The sequence below is a fragment of the Haliotis rubra genome, unplaced genomic scaffold, assembly GCF_003918875.1.
Source record: "Haliotis rubra isolate DU_JTF1 unplaced genomic scaffold, ASM391887v1 Scf858, whole genome shotgun sequence".
Classification (NCBI taxonomy): Eukaryota; Metazoa; Mollusca; class Gastropoda; order Lepetellida; family Haliotidae; genus Haliotis; species Haliotis rubra.
Genome location: NW_025767588.1, coordinates 200,558 through 222,602, shown reverse-complemented (window position 1 = coordinate 222,602; position 22,045 = coordinate 200,558). Strand labels below are relative to the sequence as shown.

The 22,045-nt window shown below is 39.9% G+C and overlaps 1 protein-coding gene across 1 annotated transcript; it reads left to right on the top strand.

The window, feature by feature from the left end:
• The first annotated feature begins 2,669 nt into the window (after positions 1-2,669).
• Positions 2,670-10,282, top strand: LOC124262839 (probable inactive peptidyl-prolyl cis-trans isomerase-like 6). The gene is made up of 8 exons (XM_046697406.1): positions 2,670-2,782; positions 3,767-3,862; positions 4,674-4,862; positions 5,689-5,751; positions 6,215-6,365; positions 7,614-7,670; positions 8,178-8,313; positions 9,712-10,282. Exons 1-8 carry the CDS (start codon positions 2,699-2,701, stop codon positions 9,827-9,829), a joined length of 894 nt encoding a protein of 297 aa, XP_046553362.1. The 5' UTR covers positions 2,670-2,698; the 3' UTR covers positions 9,830-10,282.
• The last annotated feature ends 11,763 nt before the right edge of the window (positions 10,283-22,045 follow it).

Sequence of the window (22,045 nt, the reverse complement as noted above, 5' to 3'; positions counted from 1 at the left end):
ACTGTAACATCAGTATAAGGTACAAGTCACTGCGGTCCAGGAGTAGAACCTCAAGTCTCTGTCATTTGGGATGACTGGAATATATCGGAGATGGTTGTGTAAATGCATAGATAGATGGATGAACTGGTGGATAGATGGATTGCTTGGTTTTTGAGTCGGCGAATAGATAAATCGGTAAACGGATCGATGTTGGTGGAATAATTGACTGATAGATAAGTGAGTGGATGGAGGAATGGGTGAATTGGTTTAAGTCGATGGGTGACTTGATGGATAAGATGAATGAATGAGTGACTGAATGGATGGATGAATAGATAGGTCATTTGAAGAATTGGTGGATACATGAGTGAGAGAATGCGTGGATAGATGGATGGATTAATGAATAGACCTGCCGGTGAAAGGTTTGATGGATACATATGTGAGAGAGTGGGTGTATGGATGAACAGATTGAATTTAGTGGGGGGTTTGATGACTGACTGAATGAATGATTGAAAGGACTGGTCGGTAGAAGAAATGATGGATAGATAAATGAATGGATAAATAGGTAAGTGAGTGATGGGATGATGAGATATGTCGGTGCGGTGGATGGTTTCACGAATAGATGAATGATTGAATGGACGGGTGGAAGGTTGAACAGAAAAGTGAGTGAATGGATGAATAGATATGGCGCTGGATGGTTTAGGGGTTGGAGGTTGGAGATGTGTGTGTGGTGGGGGTGGGGGTGGGGGGATGATGATTTTATTGAGTAGCATGTACAATGTGAATGACCCCCCCCACACACACACACACACACACACACAAAAATGGTATGTACAAAGTAAGTGACCCACTACTTGTCATGTACAAATTCAATGACTGCCCAACACAGTGCATGCAAACAAAATTGATGACCCCCTATACCTCCCCAGAACAAAATGGGTGAAACCAAACCACCCCCGACCATCACATTCCAATCCCCCCACCCCACCACTACCACTTTCCCTCATGGAAGCCTGAATACTATTACAGCTAGGTGAATACCATCATCACTGACTTTATACTGCAGTGTCATTGTGTTTATGCTGCTATTGAATCTGTACCGCCACTCAAGTTTATAGTGCCATTGTTATTCCTTTGGTTTGAAACCGCCTCCGTGGTGTAGTGGTTAGAGCGTCCTCCCGGAGAGCGGAAGGTCGCGGGTTCAATCCCCGACCGCGTCATACCAAAAGACGTTAAAATATGGTACTTGTTGGTCCCTGCCTCGCGTTCGGCATTAATGGGTACAACAAGGACTGGTCGGCTCGGAGTCAGTATAATGTGTCTGAGTGGGGTATTCATGCTTCACTGCGGCATGGTATCTCAGTGGGCTAGCACTATAAAACCAGCTTCAGTCTGGGCTAGTACAAGTAGCCGCACATACACATACACGCGCATGCACGTCGTCATATGAGCGAAATATTCTCAAGCACGACGATAAACCCAATTTCACTTCACCTCACCTTTGGTTTGATTTGATTTGTAAAGTTTTAATTCTTAGTTGCTTTACGGTTCACACCACATTATTTTACTTACAGATTTCGGGCTAACCTATTTTTCAACTTTTGGGCATCGGGACTGCTGGTTATGATGTGGCCAATGCACTTGAGTAAATGTTTGCTAACATAATTCACCTATAGATCCGCTGCTGATCCCTGTTTAACCCGAGTGTCGGCCACACAACAGCCGGGTAATACCATCTCATATAGCTGATAACGGGGGCTTTGATGTATCACCCGTACAGAAGCGCCCCTGACAAGTGTCTTACTTTCCCAAATAAATTGCTGGATGGTATGGGTATTTTATGGGTATGCTTTAAATGTTGGCTATTGAGTGTTGGTGTTGAGTGAGAGTGTTGGTGGTGAGTGAGTGAGTGAGTGAGTGTGTGCAGTCCTGCACTACAATGCAACCGGCAACATTCTCACTAGACCAGCAGTGAGCGAATTCAGGGTGAGGTAAACGATTAGTGAGTCAGTGAGTGAGCGCGTACATGGGTGGGCCTATGGGTGCGTGGGTGAGTGAGTGAATGAATGAGTGAGTGAGTGAGCGAGTACATGGGTGGGTGTATGGGTGAGTGAGTGAAGCCCCCTTATCATTGCGTGTCACTTTACTGGGGGAAAATTCGCAACCACAGGTAAAGCGTGAACAATGTCAAAACCCAGAAACATTACGATTCTGGAATACTCAGCTCCCAGGGAGTGGACATCAATGGCTGCCTTTCGAGTGTTACTAAGGGTTTCCGAGAAAGGTCTGCCCAGGACGAACGAGTGATTCTACTGACTGTCTATTGAAGTACCGACGGCCAAATCACAATGCTTACAGGCTGTTGATTTCTTGTTTTGGGGTGTGTTTTTTTAAAGAATTAACAAAGTTACCTATATAAGTTGTTTGTTTGTACTTCAGTTGTACTGCAATTTTTCTCCGTGTCATAATTAATGTATATTCATATTAATAAATAAAACTGAAATCTGGAGTCCCATTAAGGGAATATTTCAGGCACACAATATAAATGGATACTTACTTCTGTTTGTGTTTGAAAGGAAGTGCGAAAACTACCGCTTGTCAAAGTAGCGACCATGTTATTTTATGTGCGCTTTTTTCACTCGACCTTACAGGAAGTTGTCAAGGTGAACCCTGGGGGGAATTTAGAGTTGTCCGCCCATTGTTTCCAAGGACAACAACAATCATGGCGTCCGGCGAAGCAATGAGGATCGAAGTTTTTGGTCTCCTGAATGATATCAATTTTGTTAGAGCAAAATGTTGTGCAGAGGTTTGTAAATGTATTTTATTTAAATATGAAATCTATATTACTACCTTAAAAAGATTTTAAGAATAAATATATGCGAATCAGCAAGAACTTAGAATCATAACAGTAACTGTTCAACGGCAACACTTCTAACAGTTGAACACTGATGTCGAAACATCTGATTTTTATCATCTGAACTTGAGAATATTCAATTGCTGTTTAGATAAATATAAATCACGTCCATGTCTGCATTTGTAGACTCAGATTATGCAATATCATGCACACATCTTTGCATGTTTTTGAAACCTTCAGACTGGATTTATTATGAGTTCTCAGTTAGGCTGCAGGATGCTATATTTATGCCATATGCTTGAAATCAGTGATTTGAATGACAGATTTGTGTCTAAAGCTCAACGGTTGCTGCAGAATTCTAAAGGTTTGGCTTATATATCACCGGTTTAAATGTCGGAAACATTTAGTTGATTCATTCACTGAACAGCACAAAAGATATATCAGTACACATTCATTACACTGGTCACATACCTACTGTATTTGATTAGCTAACATTCTTCCCTAACCCTAAACCTAACCCTAAAACCCTCAAAGTTATCCTAATAAATAAAATAACTTGACCAAAGCTGTGAATAATGGAATATTACGGAAGGCCACTGTCCGGTGTAATGCATTCTTACTGAAATATCCATACAGGTACTGGTATATGTTTATTTGGTAAGACTACAGAATACCGGATACCTTCTGACATCTTTGAAAGCACGAGAGTTTACTTAAGGTTAGGGTAAGCTTTAGGGTTAGGGTAAGGTTTAGGGTTAGGGTTAGGGTTAGGGTGACATGACACTAAACAATATGGCTGGTAGGTGTCCGGTATTCTGTGGGTGCACCTGTTTATTTAATGTCCTGGTTTTGTGTTCAAAACAAGTTTTATTATCCATTTTGAAGAAATAGTACAGATACAATAGTATTATGTATTTTCATTTTGTTACTTTCCAGGATTTGTATGAGAAGGATTCACAGGTGTTTGAAGCGCCAGTTATTTATGGCATGGTGGAATTTGACTGGGACATTTTCATTACTGAAAAGAAAAAGGTAAAGTGTAAATATAGTTGTGATATGAAAAGCAGCTTTGTTCTGCAAGAGAATTGCGAACAAAGGATTTCAAAATGGTAAAAGTTGCTAAACTGGCGAGAATTTTGGTATGTCTAGACTCGTCATTCAGTGATGAGTGTAAGACTAAAATTGTTCTGAGTCTCCAGGTCAAAAAAAATATTCCAGTCCAATGATTATGGGTATATATCACAGATTTACCCTGATTATCATGATTATGATTATTTGTCATAATCTGTGCTTGACTTGGGCTTCAGAAACATGGATGGTTTGTATGACTTGCATCAGACTTTCCCCCATCATCAACCTGTGAAGATCCATTGGTCTACAGCAACCCACGCTTGTCATAAGAGGCGACTGGTGGGATCGGCTTCGTTGGTGAATGTGATTGTTTCCAAGTAGACTAAGGCTTATTCTTTGAATATATAATTTGATTGTAACAAATAAACCCATTTAAATTGAAAAGGAGCCCAAGGGAGACCAGAGATTCAGAGGAAATGTAGACTTGCTTCATTTAGGGCTTTAGCATTGCATGGAGGGCTAGGCAGAAGGGAAAATAATGTGGTTCAGGGACTGTGATACAGACTAGTTTCCAAGTTGAATAGATTGATACTCATGATGTCAGTCACTGGATTAACTGGTCCAGATTTGATTGTTTACAGACCGTCGTGGAGTTAAACAACAAACAAACACATCATCAACCTGACATCCCATGAATATCATTACTGTAATATTGCTGTCAGTGTAGTTTAGTCCACCATATTCACAGAAGATATCTAACCATTTGTTTCAGGAGTTGAGGGGTGAGGCGTGGGTATTTGAAGACAAAGCAATAGCATTTGTGAGTGGTCAACTGATTGGTGGACCGGACGACTTCATCCTGTGGGCCGAAGACAACTACAGCTTTGAAGAATTCCGGCCGCTTCCTCTGTATCAGACACTCACTGAGGAGGGATACAAAACTCACCTCAATTCAACTAACGTAAATACTAGCTCCATGATACTGTTTTAGTTTCATGGATATATGCGCATTACAAGTGTTACTATTATTATTATTAGTGGGATTTAAACTTTCTTCTTTTCTGAATATGCACATGATTCCTTCCTCCTGTTAATTCTTATATCAAGTATTAAATATATAAGGGACCAGTCATTAATTACAGGTGGTCTGGGCAGGGGCTAGGGGGTTTTGATGCTCTGAAAATAATTACCCTCACCAACTGTTTGCCATATTACAAATTATAAAATCATATTTTAAAATTATATCTTCAAATTTCCATTTTTTACATGACCCATCCCTAATATGTGTATTTTTTCCTTATTCAGCCTTAGATTCAGGGGTGGAAATAACTTTAAAATTGCTAGTGTACTCCGGTACAGTGGCACATGTAAAATCACTTGCCCTGATCATTTTTCCACTATACCGGCCGTTTTCTTGTTTCTTTTTTAAATAAACAACATAATTAACATTGGAATATCAACTGGACATCGGTACAGTGTGATATACAAATTTGCTTGCCCGACAGAAAAAAACAATGGACTCGGGGGTCTGGCAATGGGTTATTTCCACCCCTGAGATTGTGGGTGATACTCCCATGACTCACTCTCAATAAGTAATGTGACTGTTATGCATAAAACTGACTGGATTAATTACTTTGCATGCATGGAGATGTTCCTGTGATAATTTGTCATAAAAGTGGGTTTTCAGATTAACAAGGTTACTATTGACACATCATCACTGTAGACAAAAGCATGTGATCATTCAAACAAATGTCAGTCTCACATGATATTATTTGTTGCATTTTCAGCATGACTTTGTGTACATGGATATAAAAATAGGCCAGGAACCAGCTGGGAGATTAGTTATAGAAGTAAGTAAAACATGCCTTCATATACATTAGGGCCGGTGGGGTAGCCAAGTGGTTAAAACGTTGGCTCGTCACGCCAAAGACCTGGGTTTGATTCCCCACATGGGTACAATGTGTGAAGCCCATTTCTGGTGTCCCCAGCCATGACATTGCTGGAATATTGCTAAAAGCGTCATAAAACCATACTCACTCTGTGTAGTTTCAACTATTTTCCTAATGTGTCAAAAAAGACCAGAAAAACTTGACTAAGAAAATCTTTATTAGTTTATGATGTTTATAATTTTTGCAGGAGCCAGAAATTGCGTATGTTTATGTAAAACTTTTCTTTCCTGTGAGGTATTTGTGAAAATGGTTAATGGATTTATAGTTGTTTATACTGTTTTATAAGATGTTTAGTTATAATTCTGTTGCTGATGTTTCCAGTGATGTCCTGACTAATGCACTAATCGCAACGTTCCTATTGTAGCTGTTCACAGAGGATGTTCCCAGAACGTGTGCCAACTTCAAGGCCTTGTGCACAGGGGAGAAGGGCGAGTCACCTGAGACTCGGTACAAGCTCTCTTACAAGGATTCCTTGTTCCACAGAATCGTTCCCAATGGCTGGATTCAAGGAGGAGGTAACTCATGTCTGACTACATTTTCCAACACGAACAGATGTTCAGTCAGTTTTGTTTCTAAACAAATAAAGAAATGTATTATTTGGACAATTTCATAAAATCTTTTTTACATGATGGTCAGGTAATAGTTTAATTGTGAAATAAAATTTAACTTCTCAATACTTCAATACTCTGTGACTCAGCTCTCCAATAAAGGGAACATTGTGTTTTTTTCTACAATGACAGGCTCATTTTTGACAGGTTAAACTGGAACTTAATTATCAATTTTAGAACCACTTGCCTCCCTCTCCTTTGAAAATTGCTTCAGTAAAAGACATTTTGAGATTTTTGCAATTCAGATCTGAAGCCTTGAATATAATAAGTCTGACTCAAATTCTGTTTGGTTTAGTAAGCCTAGCTAATATCAGTGCTTTATAATAGCATAACAAATGTTCTGAAAAAATGGTGTTTAGAGCCATTGGCAGCCTGGCAGCAGATTAATATTACATTTGAAGTGGAACATGAAGAGTTTGACAAAGAGATTGTATATTTTGTAGGAAATAAAGGGAGATAACTCCAGCAAGTTTAAATTCATTCCACTGCACATTCACCAAAACCTTGTCTCATAGCAACCGTTTTGTAAGAGTCTACAGCCAGCCATGACAACAATATCATTTCCACTTAATACTTGTGACTCACAATTTTAGACTCGGTAGAAACAAATGTCATTATAATGTTGCAAAAGATCATCTTTAAACAATGGGGAATTAATTATTTTCTGCTTATCAAGGCAAGCTGTCATTCTGTTCTGATAATTTGATCCTCAAATATTATCCAACTTATTAAGTTTTGGGCGGTGGAATAGCCAGGCAGTGGTGGCTAGTTAGCATTCACTCAAAGACCAGGGTTTGATCTCCACATGGTTACAATGTGTGAAGCCCATTTCTTATAAGAGTCCCCAGCTATGATATCGCTGGAAGTTTCCTAAAAGCTGTGTAAAATCATACTCACTAATGTGCGTATGTGTATCAGATATGCTAATTATCTCTCAGTGGATTTATTTGATAGCTCTGCTTAGGTTAGGTAAGTGCTTTTGGGTATTTCAGCACAAGACGTAATTGGGACCGTTCATAATCTATGGCTAGGGTCGGGGTGAGGATAAGTTATGAATTCTCCCTAAATTCAGTTGACAAAATCCAGTACATAATTTCTTTTGGGCCAAGTATAATGTTGATATGTATTCACTTATATTTGTTTACTTTCCATCAGATATTTACCATGGGCGAGGCAATGGAGGCGAGTCTATCTTCGGGCCAGTCTTTGAAGGTAAATCTAATGTTTGACCTGCCTTGTATACTCTCATGACCTGTCTGACCTACAGACCACTAACTTAGTATGTTTGTTTGCTGCCTCAGTCCAAGGGTAGATAATTTAGTGTTTTCTGCATGATGAGCAAACACTTTAACCACTAAACAAGCCCGGAGTGACCAGTACTCCTTAACATTAGTAATTAGTGGGGAGTGACATGATGTGCCCTGCTGGTCCATGGTTGCAGAGTGTAGAAGGTCAATACGATGGTCAGATGAGGACTGAAATGGGGATTACCATCATATAAGCAATGACAGTGAAATGCTTCAAGACATTTATATCATTGCTACCTTTATATTAGCCTTTAGTTAGGAATTAATTGTAATATTCATCAAGAGGTGCCGTGAATTGGTCGCTATGCCAATCGCCTAACCAAGTCCAGGTTTCAGTACCGTGTATTTTGTACCGTGACTGCAGACTTGTTAATGTTTTAATACAGCAACTCTGTTGGCGATATATTTACAGATGAAAACTTCTCGGTGCCCCACAACAAGCGAGGGATAGTCAGTATGGCCAACAACGATCGACACACGAACGGCTCCCAGTTCTTCATCACACTCCAGCCAGCTAAATGGATGGATACCAAATATGTTGCATTTGGGTGAGTGAAAGCATGGCAATACTTGTACACTCCCCAGGGAGTTGGGAATACAAAATTGAATGCACACTGATCCACTCACATGGATAGTAATGGTACTTGCTCTGCGTGTACATTAGTGTTGGGAATTGGTTAAAATCTCATAATTGATGATTGGTTCATTACAACCTATCAATCATCGAAAATAATTGGTTTGCGTCATTTATCAAATGTTCCTGTTATCTTTGTTAATGCACACACAAAAAATAAAGAAAAAACGTGTAGTAATTTGCAATTGGGTCTTTTGCAAATTGCACAAAATCAATTGGCAAATTTCGCATATTTAAAGGATGATTAGTATGTTAGGAACACAGATTTCCTAGATTCTTTAAGATAAATTCAATCATGACTTGGAACGAGCTTGTAGTGCTTATGAAATGTAAATTTAATGACACAGACAAAACCAACCTTGTGTAAAATATTGTTGATGCAAACAAGTGTTCCAAAATTGTTTGTGTTCGATTATGAGAAAACACAATCGCTTGCTTGGTCGTTTAGGCACTCCGACCAATCTTCAATTATTTCAATTAATCGGACCACCACTAGTATACATAATGATCAAGTATATAATTGTTATACTAATAATCATCATCAGCATATGCACCAACACCATCACCAACAAGTAAAAAAGCGTGAGGTACTGATTGTCTTTGCCATAGTGAGTGAGTTTAGTTTAATACGCCACTTTTAGCAATATTCCAGTAATATCACTGCAGGGGACACCAGAAATGGACTTCACAGAATGTACCCATGTGGGGAATCAAACCCAGGTCTTCAGTGTGACAAGCAGACGCTTTAACTACTAGGCTACTCTATCGCCCCCTTTGCTATAAGTTTTGGGTTCAAACTCGTGATAGGTGGTTATGTGATAATAATCAGTCATTATTGGTGGTTGTTTTGTTATCCAGTATTAACAAAATATTGATTGTTGTGAATGTGACGCATGGAGAAAATATCGGGTTAGATTTTTATACGCATCAATTTACTTTCATTTTTTGAAGCTGGGAAAGTTATTCATGCTCCCATATCAAGAATACGCACTGAATGTCACGTATATGAAAAGTTATCATCACAGTATTGGTAATTTGAAATACAAACATGGATTTTTTGTGTAGAATTAAGCGAACTTTATTGCATCATTTTAGGATTAGTTAGAAAGTGGTTTGTACATATTGATGGCATTATGAAGGGTACAGTAAGCATGGTAAGAGTATTGGCATTATCAAATGGTTAGTCCATGTTCGAGTGATCATCAATGGACAACACATGCTGTTTGGTATTTCACTCAATGATTGGCATGTTAAATGGGTTATCTCATTTTCATGGCATTAAAATGATGATTTTGATGTGGGCATGTTGCAGCCAGGTGATCGAAGGCACAGAGACGTTACGCAAGATGGAGGAGCAGGAGGCGATGAACCAGCGACCCAACCAGGAGATCAGAGTCACTGACTGCGGAGTCTGCACTTACGAGTTTTGAGATCACTTGAAAGATTTTCTTGACATAAGTTACAATTGATAAGCCGAAATTCAGATCATGTTTTTTACGTTTATATTTTAAACCATGATACAATAAGATGTACATATATGTCTATTTATGTGTACACCTGAGAAGAGAGAAAAGAAAAGAGCAATCCCAACATGGTTGTTTGCTATAAATAGATTCCGACACATTACAGCTGTAGACGTGGAATTGGTACAAATAACAAGTCTATGTGAAAGGTTTATGTATCATTTTTGATGCAAGTAACTCCTTTTAATGAAGATCATTATTGTATTGGCTTCACGGAGGGGAGGTAACTTTGAAATCAACAGAACTGTAAAAATGTGGGTGTATATTGTATCGTTTAGTTTTTATTGGATCTCTTTGCATTGTCATATAGTTTTAAATATTGTATATTTTTCATACTGGATTAAAAGAAATCAACTTGAATGTGCTTTTTGTATTCTTTTCATAATTACAGTGAAACAGGCTTTCACTCGGTATTCAGAATTATTGCATTCGTAGAAGTCCGTTCCAGTGCCAGTTTTGAATTAATGATGACATTACCTCGGCTGCCCATAACAGAAGGTATCCATTTCAAGGTTCTCATTCATGTATCATGGAATAATAATTCATACGAAAATTCATTATTTACGATAACCATCCAAGCAACATGTCAGCACAATTAGTGCCAGTTAAATTAGGAAGCTTCCAGGACATGTGTCAACACAATAAGTGCCAGTTGAAATAGGATTAGCAGGATTAAGTAATCCCCTGTCTGGTCATTTCATTTGTAGGACACACCCCATACCGCATATTCTGTATTTCATTGGTTAGTATAGGGAACACCCATTTTGTATCATTCAACGAATCATAATCTTTTTATTGTTTCAATTTTAGATAAATAGTCACCAACTCCATTTGTTCGTCAGTAGGGTTTAGACTCCCAACACAGGTCAGCTCTAACCCTCAGCCCAGAGGGTTGTACCGACTCTCTGTGGCCACCCCATGTTATTTTTGTTCTTGTTAATAAAACTGTAATTAGCTTCTTGTGACTTCGGACTCTTTGCTGAGCTAATTCCCCCAAGCAGACCAGCACGCCAGTTAGGTAAGGGGTTTCACCAGAACCCTCACTTGGACCCAAGACCCATATCATAATACATGTATACAATTCTCTGTACGGACCGGCGCCAGTGTATCTTGCTTACCTCGTTCAGGCCTATGAACTTTGATCTCTACGATCTGAGGATCAGAGACTTTTTCAAACATCTAAAATCAAACACAAAAACAGGAGATAAAAAATATGGCGATCACACCTGTGGAATAATTTACCACCAATGTTTAAACACCTCATTTTTACTTGCTGTTTTTTAAAATTACCTAAATCCATTTCCCCGGAGTAATGGATGCTTCAATGCCAAGAGTACAATCGCTTTGGCTGAGGTGATGAGAACTTCTTACTTTAGGTTTCAGTAAGATGTAGTTTCTGATAATTAAATGCTAACTTTTTGAATTTTGATATAATAAGGCCAACCCTTCGGGGTTTGCGACCTATGGACAATTTAGGAAGTATTAAATGTTTTCAGGGAATAGAAATATTTTTTTCTTTGTAATTAATGCTTTATTCTGTGTTCCTGTTACGAACGGTGCTTGGTTCAAATTAGAAAACATGTACAGACAACTTTACAACGCAGAAGCAAGGTTATTAAACAAATGCAAGTTCCAAAAGCTGTTGTTATGCATGTAAGTTCTATTAGTAAGGTTCATATTAGAAGCATAGGTATTATATAGTCTCAGATATTCTTAAACTTAACAATGACATAGCCGCTCTCATTCATGCTCAGTGAGTGAGTGAGTTTTACCCCGCTTTTAGCAATATTCCAGCAACATCACGGCGGGGAACACCAGAAATGGGCTTCACATATTGTACCCATGTGGGGATTCGAACCCAGGGTTTTCAGCGTGACGAGCGAACGCTTTAACCACTAGGCTACCCCACCGCCCCATTCATACTCAGATTCACATACATTCTGTACTAACACATACAAGCTTTAATATTGTCACATAAATTTAAGTAATCAAGAATTACTAGTCAAAACTTTAATTTATAAATATATATATATATAGACGTTACGTTATCAACAGTATGTATATTTTACTTTAAGCCAAACAGATTAAGTTGCAGGTCAAATTTCAAATTATGGATTTTCATAATGCAGGCTTAAGTTTGATTGTTAGAAGCCTTGAACCTGTTTTCACTCCCCAAATAAGTGGGTTATTATTTCAACCTCACTTTTACAAAAGCATACAAGAGCAGAAATAGCTATGGGTTAAGATCTTTTATCAAAATAAGTTAGTTGATATAGTCCTGTGAATAATTCAGAACCGAACCCGTGTAGTATCTAAAGTAGTATAAAGTGGTTTAAGTGGTATTTTCCCCGCTCTAATTCAGGGAGAACACATTCCTCCCACTTATGTTTATATTTAAGGTGAGTATCAAATGCATTCAAGATAAATAATAAACACCTTTCGTAACTGATAGCAGTTTTCTGGTAAGTTCCAGTTGGATAGAAGATGTGGGTTTATTTATTTTCAGGTATCTTGTTTTTTTCTTTATAGCCTGGATTAAGCCTTGATAATGAAGGAAGTTGACAAGTGCAAAAGTGTATTTGAATTGCTCAAGTGATAGGTAGGTTCCTTCGGGATTTATAAAGTCTCGCATTTGGCTAAGACTTCTATCAAACCATTTACAATAAAAGATAATCCATTTACCAGCGCTGGAGTCTGTTGTAAAAAATGGATTCAGTTAGAACGTCATGAAATGATTAAGGCTGTATTGTTTTTAGTACTTATCAAAGGCAATGACAGGGTTCAACCAAAAAACATGATTGATTATATTAATGCTTTGAATAGAAAATCATTGCCAAATACGTCTAGATTTTGACAGTACGGAAAAAACCGGGAAAGCAATCTTTTCTACTTTGATACATTTTGTGACGTTTAACAGTTTTCTCATCCACGATAGCTTCAATGAACTGCCTAGGGAAAAAATTGAACCACACCATGGATGATGATGATGATGGTGATGATGATGATGATGATGATGATGATGATGATGATGATTTGGAGAAATAATGCGTATTTCGCAGGTGGACCTCCTTGGGAACAGAACTATTGATTAGTATTAAATAAATCACAAGATGTCGTCTTCACCATTTTCATCAGCATGTGGAAGTAGGTCTGGGCGTCTCGTCTCGCCATCAGTTCCTCGGCTTCTTGTTGGTCAACATTTTCCATCCTGTACAATAACACTACCCATGACCCGTACCAGCCTGGTTCTAGCTGACGCTGAGTTGGTTCGTTAGAGTAAGGGGTGAGTGAGTGAGTTTAGTTTTACGCCGCACTCAGCGGGGATGGGGGGGTGGACACCAGATATATTTCAGGTTTATATCTGCGGTGTGTAAATAATCGAGTCTGGACCAGAGAATCCAGTGATCAACAACATGAGCATCGATCTACGCAATTTGGATACGATGACATGTCAACCACATCAGCGAGTCTGACCACCCGATCCCGTTAGTCGCCTCTTACGACAACCATGGGTTGCTGAAGACCAATTCTAACCCGGATCTCAGGGTAAAGGACGACATAAGGATCGGGCGGCTACCATCTACGAAGACCTAGTTGCGGGTACAGCAACGTGCAGTGAACTTGGACAAAGTACTGTGACTATGTGTCCCAGTCCACCCAGCTGTGAATGGGTACCTCGTTAGGATGAGGAAGCAACAATAACTCGGTGCGCCTAGTGGCTGCAAGAGTTGTATACTCCCCAGGGAGTTGAGATTGATATCCAATGATCGAGGGGAAAAATACCAGCGCCTTGAGCATGCACTAGTGCGTGGATATGTGCGCTATATAAACATCCTATAATAATAATATAAAAAAAAAAAATTCCGCGTGACTGACTCGTGAGATGTTTCACCGTATTACATTCACTAGTTGACAGGCCCAGACTATACAACATGTAAACCAGTTCATCTGCACTCTTGAAAACGTGTATGTTTCTTTGAATATCAGATCGACACAAGATTTACTAAATCTCAAAACACCCATCCCAGGTTATCATCAACTCATCAATGAGTGAGTGGGCCAGTGAGTATGATGTTACGCCGCTTTTAGCAATATTCCAGCAACATCACGGCGGGGAACACCTTTTGCCCATGTGGGGAATCGAACCCGGTCTTCAGCCTGACGAGCGGACGCTTTAACCATCAGGCTACCCCACCGCCATCGACTCATCAAAGAACACATTAAATATTCCACCATAATCATGTATGTTTATAAATACAGTGTACTACATTGTTTTAAAACTATGAGCTGACCCATTTTGTAGTTAACTGCACATGGTTTCTCAAATCTATCGAAACCTGAATCTAATCAAAGCAACTTCCCCCTGTTTGTTTATATGTCCCTCAACCTATGATGTGTAAATCACTTGTTTGATAACGGTGTCAATGCTTCCACCGAAACGTCGCTCCTGTTGTAATAAGGAAGTTATTCATGATTATATTTTATCCTTAGTTAACACTAAAATGTCTTATTTCTCATCTTTTCTGTACAAGAACTCGGAATACAAAACGCTGAACAAAACATGTGGTCCACTTTATATACCAAAGGCATGGAGAGCACGTGACGTCCCATTATATACAAGCACATGCGAATGGACAATTTGAAGACATCCGTGTTTGTTTGTTTGTTTGTTGTGTAAAGCCGCACTCAGCAATATTTCAGCAACATGGCTCAGGCCGGTAAATAATTGTCTTGTCCAGACAATCAAGTGATCGTGCAACAGCATGAGTAGGGGGTGGGTATTGCAGAGAATTTTCATATTGCGATACATTGCGATGCGAAAGCATGTATTGCGATATGAATTGCAATATATTGCATGAAGTATTTTTAAACAAAAAACTACTTATAATAGAGTTAATTCTTGATTTATAGAGCATGAGCATCGATCAATTGGGATCAAACAAAAATGCTTTCTTGGCTGTGGACATCTTTTGATAGTTTTGTTAGGACAGTCTGCTCGTGGAATGGTGTCTTCATTATTACCCTGCGTTGCTTATACACCATGCGCATTGATGACGTTAGAGAACGGCAATGTGTGAGCGAGCTGTATAAAGGTGCTCTCAACAGGGAACGGTAAAGGTAAGTGTTGGCATCATTGATAACTCAGTGGGGGAAGACCTGGGTTCGATTCCCCACATGTGTACAATGTGTAAAGCCCATTTCTGGTGTCCCCCGCCGTGATATTGCGGGAGTATTGCTAGAGCGGCGTAAAACCATACTCACTCACTCACTGGGATTGTATGTCAGAATGATTGTCACATATGTTACATTAGGGATTACACTTTCTCAGTAAAACACAGATTTTAGTACTTTGGGGGTTGAGTCCCATCTGGGATTCGAACCCACACTGTCAGAGTCAGGCACCAGTAATGCCAGCACACAAAGTCAGCGATCTAACCACCTCAGCCATCGCGGCTAATGAGACACGTGTTGCATTTGACCACTTTCTAATAGGCATGGTGTATTCTTATAATACTTGTCGTTGGAGAGAACGAAATAGTTAAGAAATACAAGATACCGAAAACAACATTGTTTCTGTGTTTACTCGGAAAGTGGTGGGTCGTGGTTCAATCCCTGACCGCGTCATACAAATACACAGCGGAATTATTGTTATTTGATTTACCCTCCCTGGAACTCGGCCTCGTCTGGGAATAAACAAGGTGAGGGCAACTCGGAGTTGATGCTGTGTCCGAGTGGGGTGTAAGTGTCAAACTGTGACCCTGTATCTTAAAAACAAATCAAAAGAATAAACGCTAAAATCCGTATTAGTCCGAACGAGTAAAGACATACAGCCACAGATTGACTGATAAACAGACAGACACATGCACACACACACTCTCTCTCTCTCTCTCTCTCTCTCTCTCTCTCTCGCTCTCTTTCTCTCTCTCGCTCACTTTCTCTCTATCTCTCCTTTCTCTCTATCTCTCTTTCTCTCTCTCGCCACTCTCTCTCTCTCTCTGCTCACTTTCTCTCTCGCTCACTCTCTCGCTCACTTTTCTCTCTCGCTCACATTCTCTCTCTCACTTTCTCTCGCTCACTTTTTCTCTCTCTCTCTCGCTCACTTCTCTCTCGCTCCCTTTCTCTCTCGCTCCCTTTCTCTCTCACTTTCTCTCTCGCTCATTTTCTTTCTCTCGCTCTCTCTCTCTGTCTCTATCTGTCTCTCTCTCTCTCGCTCGCTCATATGGATTAGGCAGCTGGTCGTTCAGTTTCGAAAACACACATACACACAAACGCACACATGCACATCACATCCTCACAGAGTATTGTGTATTGTGTCGGTTCAAGGTTATCAACCCGCACTATCGTGGGTACCCGGAAGTATTTGCATTTGTCGACAGGACAATAAAAACGGTTTCGAAATGACTACAAATAAATGAGCCAGCAGCCTATAACTGTGGGTCACATATGTGTGCGTCACTTCGGGGATTCCTCTCAAATTGGTGTCGGCCCGGGAAAGCGCCATTTCAGTTTAGGGTATTGCCGGGAAAGCGTCAACACGATCGTTGCAAAGCTAACGTCAGATTACCGTAAATGAGTTCAGTGGCCATGATTAAAAATGGCTTCGGTCCTCCTGTGTGCATGTTATACAAACATGTTTTTGGTATGTTAAACAAACATGTGAGAAGTTTGTTTGATCCAATTTTCCCATAGTTGAATGCAAGCATATAAAGAAATAAAATTAAATTCCAGTAACCTCATTCAACTTCAATTAAAGATTAAGTCAAAAATGAAATATTGAGAATAAAGGAAACCATTTGTCTGAAAATTTATCAAAATCATTGTTCCGTCTGGATACGTATTTTTCAACCGTGTAAATGTCTTTCAAAATTTTTAAGATATTATTAACTTTTTGAATTATTCTCTTCAAAGTGCAAGTATAAATATATCTTATGGTTATGCGATTTAGCAATGGCTTATTACCTATTTTCTAAAACAATAGATCAGATAGTTTGATACAACAAAATATCAAACAGTTTTTTACTTTGTTATGTAATGGGACACATGTCGTCGTTTGCGTAGATCGATGCTGTGGATGTTAATCTATCAGATGTTTGGTCCACACTCGATGTACAGTCCAGAGTATAAGAATAAATTGGACAATTAAAACATTTTTAAAAGTCTTTTTAAAAGTCTTTGCCAAGTACTGAGCAAACTCTCCATATCAGATTCATTTACAGTTTACGAACCTATAGTTTTCTTATTCATGCTGAAAACCCATGCTGAAATCCCGTCACGCCGAAGACCCTGGTTCGAATCCCAACATGGGTACAATGTGTGAAGCCCATTTCTGGTGTCCCCCGACGTGATGTTGCTGGAATATTGCTAAAAGCGACGTAAAACTAAACTCAGACAGTCAGTTGTTATGTAAACTATAAATTGACACTGAGTTCATCTTTACAGTTTCATCTCTATAAATATGAAGTGACGCAATGATTGTTTCTAAAATGGCTAATGCACAGGTTGTATGAAATATATCAGTTCAAATATATGCACATGGTTGTATCAAATATATCAGTTCAAATATATGCTGTATCTATAGTATTAATTTATTAATATTAACTACGGTACGGATAAATATAACTCTGAATCATTCAAATTGTATTGTCCCTGATGTTCTTACTCAGTGAGGAGCGGTGGGGTAGCGTAGTGGTTAAAGCGTTGGCTCGTCACGCCGGAGACCCGGGTTCGAATCCCAACATGGGTACAATGTGTGAAGCCCATTTCTGGTGTCCCCCGCCGTAATGTTGCTGGCCTATTGCTAAAAGCGGGGTAAAACCAAACTCAGTCAGTCAGTCGTACTCAGTGCCGGGAAAGCCACAATTAAATATCACTGAACCAAATCTATGGCCAGTAAAGCCCCACTATATTCTCCCTATATAATTTGGAATGTCGCTTTCCCGGCTTTAAAGGCTCACATTAACTCTCACATTAACCTGGCACACAGCGTTACAACTGTAGTGATGTTAAGCGGTGATAACAACAATATACTTCCTCCCCAACTGTCGCAGGAAATGAATTGACGATAAGCTGGGAAAAGACCAATTGTAATCTTCCTTGTGTTAACTTAAGCGTTTCCATACGTAAAGCTGTCATTCTAGACTGTGTTACAGTCGTAAACCACATTGTTTTCCTTCTGTCCGGTCCTTGCAACGCAAAAAGCCAAACATGAAACAGGTCTAGACTGACTGACTGACTGAATTTAGTTTTACGCCGCTTTTAGCAATAGTCCAGCAACATCACGGCGGGGGACACCAGAAATGGGCTTCACACATTGTACCCATGTGGGGATTCGAACCCGGGTCTCCGGCGTGACGAGCCAACGCTTTAACCACTAGGCTACCCCACCGCCCCCGAAACATGTCTAGACTTACCTCAGGTGCAGGCTGCGAACCTCCAGTTTCTCCTTGCAATGACAATATGGAGCTGCTTTTCTATCAAAATTATATGTTAACACATTTTTGTAAGTCTAGTGTTGTTTTGATATGTGTATGAACAGCAAATGTGAAAGACTTAAATTAAATGTTTCAAATGAGCAAGTGAATTGATTTTACACATCAGTCGATATGTACATATATGCTTACGAGTCTACTGGTGGGTTTGTAAATACTCGAATGTGGACCAGACAATTAAGCAATCAACAACATGAGCTCATCAGTCTACGCATCTGGGATACGATGACATGTGTCAACCAAGTCAGCGACCCTGACCCGTTAGTCTCCTCTTACGACAAGTATGTGTTGCCATAGAGACCAATTTTAACCCGGATCTTCACTTGTCGATTATAATGACGGTCGGTAACACGAAACCTGCAACGTTGCATGTATAGTAACCGTCGGGTTCTTTCGCCGTCTCTTTCCGCAAACAGTCAACACAGTTTTCAGCTTAACCTAGAAACCCGATAGTTGGTGTTACTGTACAGGGTTGAAAAACCTGGAGTCGTGACGTAACAAAGCTGCTGTTTGAAAAGACAGCGAGAGAGCAAAAGCATACGAACCTGGATGTATCGAAGCTTCGGCAGTATCGATATACATGTGTCAGCCGTACGTCACTCACTGTATGTCGCACTCACTCACTATAGTCTGTTTGCATTGAAAACGTACCGATGAATTTCACTTTAAGCAAAAAAGTATATCAAATAAAGTGAAATTAAGACTGCGAATCCTCATAAATTTGCTTTGCCAACTGAACATTTAAATCTCAGAATTTTATTCATTATAGGACAAAAGTTGTTTAACAAACGATCATACATTCAAATCGCTATTATTGGTTTCTATTACAAGGGGGTGAGCGCAGTAGATGGAACAGTGAAACAAATGCACGTGCGGTTCGTGATGAGCGTTAACTTAGACCAACTCTACTTGTTCTCGGTGTTTCATTTAATGTGCATACACCCTTATAATACAAACCAATAATAGCGATTTGAAACTCTGATCGTTTGTTAAACAACTTTTATCCTAAGTTGAATACAATTCTGAGATTTAAATTTTCAGTTGGCAAGGTAAAATTATGAGGATTCGCAATCTTAATTTCATCTTATTCGATTTACTTTTTTGTTTAAATTGACATTCATCGGTACGTTTTCAATGCAAACAGACTATAAGTCCCGTGAAGATCCGGTGATGTGGTAGTGTCATCCTCGGCCACCCATACTTCTTGAGACGACTAAGCGGATTAGGTGGGGTAGCGGTGGGTAGCCTAGAGGTTAAAGTTTCCACTCGTCACGCTGAAGATCCGGGTTCGATTCCCCATACAAAACGCTGATCCAGGTTCTGGTGTCCCTTGCCGTGGTATTGCTTGAATATTGCTAAAAGCGGAGTAAAACTAAACTCGCTCACTCCAAGATGCAAAGATGTATGCTCATGATCTCGATCACTTGATTCAAGTTCTCATGTAACTATTTACAAACTATAACTCTGTGCGTCATGGAGTTCGAATGTTGCGTCGTTGAACAAGATCTACTCACTGCCAGGAACCGGAGACAAGAACCTTTTTGAAACAACCCAACTTTTTGGCTTTTGGCACGTGTAAAGGATCAGCGCAAGAATCTCTCTCTCTCTCTCTCTCTCTCTCTCTCTCTCTCTCTCTCTCTCTCTCTCTCTCTCTCTCTCTCTCTCTCTCTCTCTCTCTCTCTCTCTCTCTCTCTCTCTCTCTCTCTCTCACAAATGTACCTTGATATCATATTTACAATTATTTGTCATCACCTTGCATATCTTTGCTTGTGGCCTTCAAGAACATGGTTGGTATGTATGGTTTGAATCACTTCAGGCTTCCCCCCACCATGAACCCGTGAAGACCCAGGTTAGAATTGGTCTTCAGTAACCCATGCTTGTCGTATGAGGCCACTAACGGGATCGGGTGGTCAGGCTCCCTTACTTGGTTGACACATGTCATCGTATCCCAATAGATCGATGCTCATGCTGCTGATCACCGGATTATCTAGTCCAGGCAGCCGCCATAAAGCTGGATTTATGCTGAGTGCGGCGTTAAACAACAAACAAACAAACGCCTCAGTCTGTTGGGTGAGAATAGAAAATATTTTGTACAACCTCTCGTGCTAAATAGAATACAGGAATGTTTTTAAAAATTATTTTTCGGATTCCTGAAATTGAAAAGTGGATAAATGTGTGAAAAAAATTTTTTTTGTAAAGCACCGGGTTACAATAAGTTAAACTGGGTGAATATCCGGGTTAGTATTGATATTCAGCTACCCATGCTTGTTGTAAGAGGCGACTAACGGGATCAGGTGGTAAGAATGGGTGACTTGGTGGACACATGTCGTCATTTGCGTAGATCGATGCTGTGGATCTATCTATCAGATGTTTGGTCCACACTCGATGTACAGTCCAGAGTATAAGAATAAATTGGACAATTAAAACATTTTTGTCCGTGCATACCTATAGTTTTCACACATAAAAGTCTTTGCGAAGTGATGAGCAAACTCTCCATATCAGATTCATTTACGGATTACAAACCTATAGTTTTCTTATTCATGCTGAAAACCCATTTGGGGCGGTGGGATAGCCTAATGGTTAAAGCGTTCGCTCGTCACGCCGAAGACCCGGGTTCGATTCCCCACTTGGGTACAATGTGTGAAGTCCATTTCTGGTGTCCCTAAACTCGCTCACTGAAAAAACATTTGGGCTGTTTGCTGGTATCAGAAGAAAGCAAAATCAATTTCAACACCATTGTAATTGTTTCCAGGCCACGGTAGTTTCTGAACAAATGGTTTTCCATATTTAAAATGGGACAGCGTGGTATACGATATGGACCGGGTAATTTTGTTATTCCAACACAGTGTACCCGTGAAGATCCGGGTAAGAATAATGATCTTCAGTAACCCATGCTTGTCGTAAGAGGCGACTAACGGGATCGGGTGGTCAGGTTCACTGACTTGGTTGACACATGTCATCGGTTCCCAATTGCGCAGATCGATGTTTATGCTGTTGATCACTCTACTGTCTGGCCCAGACTCGATTATTTACAGAACGCCGCCATATAGCTTGAAGTATTGGACCTATGGTAATATATACATGTTTTATGTGTATATATGTATGAGCGTCAACTCTTTCATTTCAGATCCATCTTTGCAAAAAAGAGCTCGAGGAAGACTTAAATAATGAATAGGAAATCCAGGAGTTGAATATTTTGATCAGAAGAGATATCAATAAAATATGCCAGCAAACTTCTTGTTTTTCATTACACCTACTTTATCATCTAGTAGACAGCCTCCGTGGTTTGTTGGGCAGCGGAAGGATGGAGGTTCGACCCCGGTCCCACCATACCAAATGCGCCAGAAGATGGTACTTGTTGTTACTCTGCCTGTCGTTTGGCACTAAGGGGTTAAACCAGGACTGGTGGGTCAGTACACTGTCTAGGTAGTTGTGTATCCATGTTAAACGGGTGTGGTGTCTCAGATGACCATCACAACTCAATCGGCACTTATTAAGAAGCACACATACACACACGCGCACGCACGCAAGAAGTGTGTGGTCCGTCTGTTTCATCAAAGACAGCACGTGATCCGATGACGATGACGCTATCACTCAGATTACAGAGCCTGACCCCCCGAACCATAATGGCGCT

What these genes read in the sequence shown, in the direction of transcription:
- LOC124262839 (XM_046697406.1), top strand. Translation starts at nt 2,699, where the DNA reads ATGGCGTCCGGCGAAGCAATGAGGATCGAAGTTTTTGGTCTCCTGAAT. An exon ending in CTCACCTCAATTCAACTAAC is followed by an intron (nt 4,863 to 5,688) that starts GTAAATACTAGC and finishes TTGCATTTTCAG; the next exon opens with CATGACTTTGTGTACATGGA. An exon ending in ACCAAATATGTTGCATTTGG is followed by an intron (nt 8,314 to 9,711) that starts GTGAGTGAAAGC and finishes GGCATGTTGCAG; the next exon opens with CCAGGTGATCGAAGGCACAG.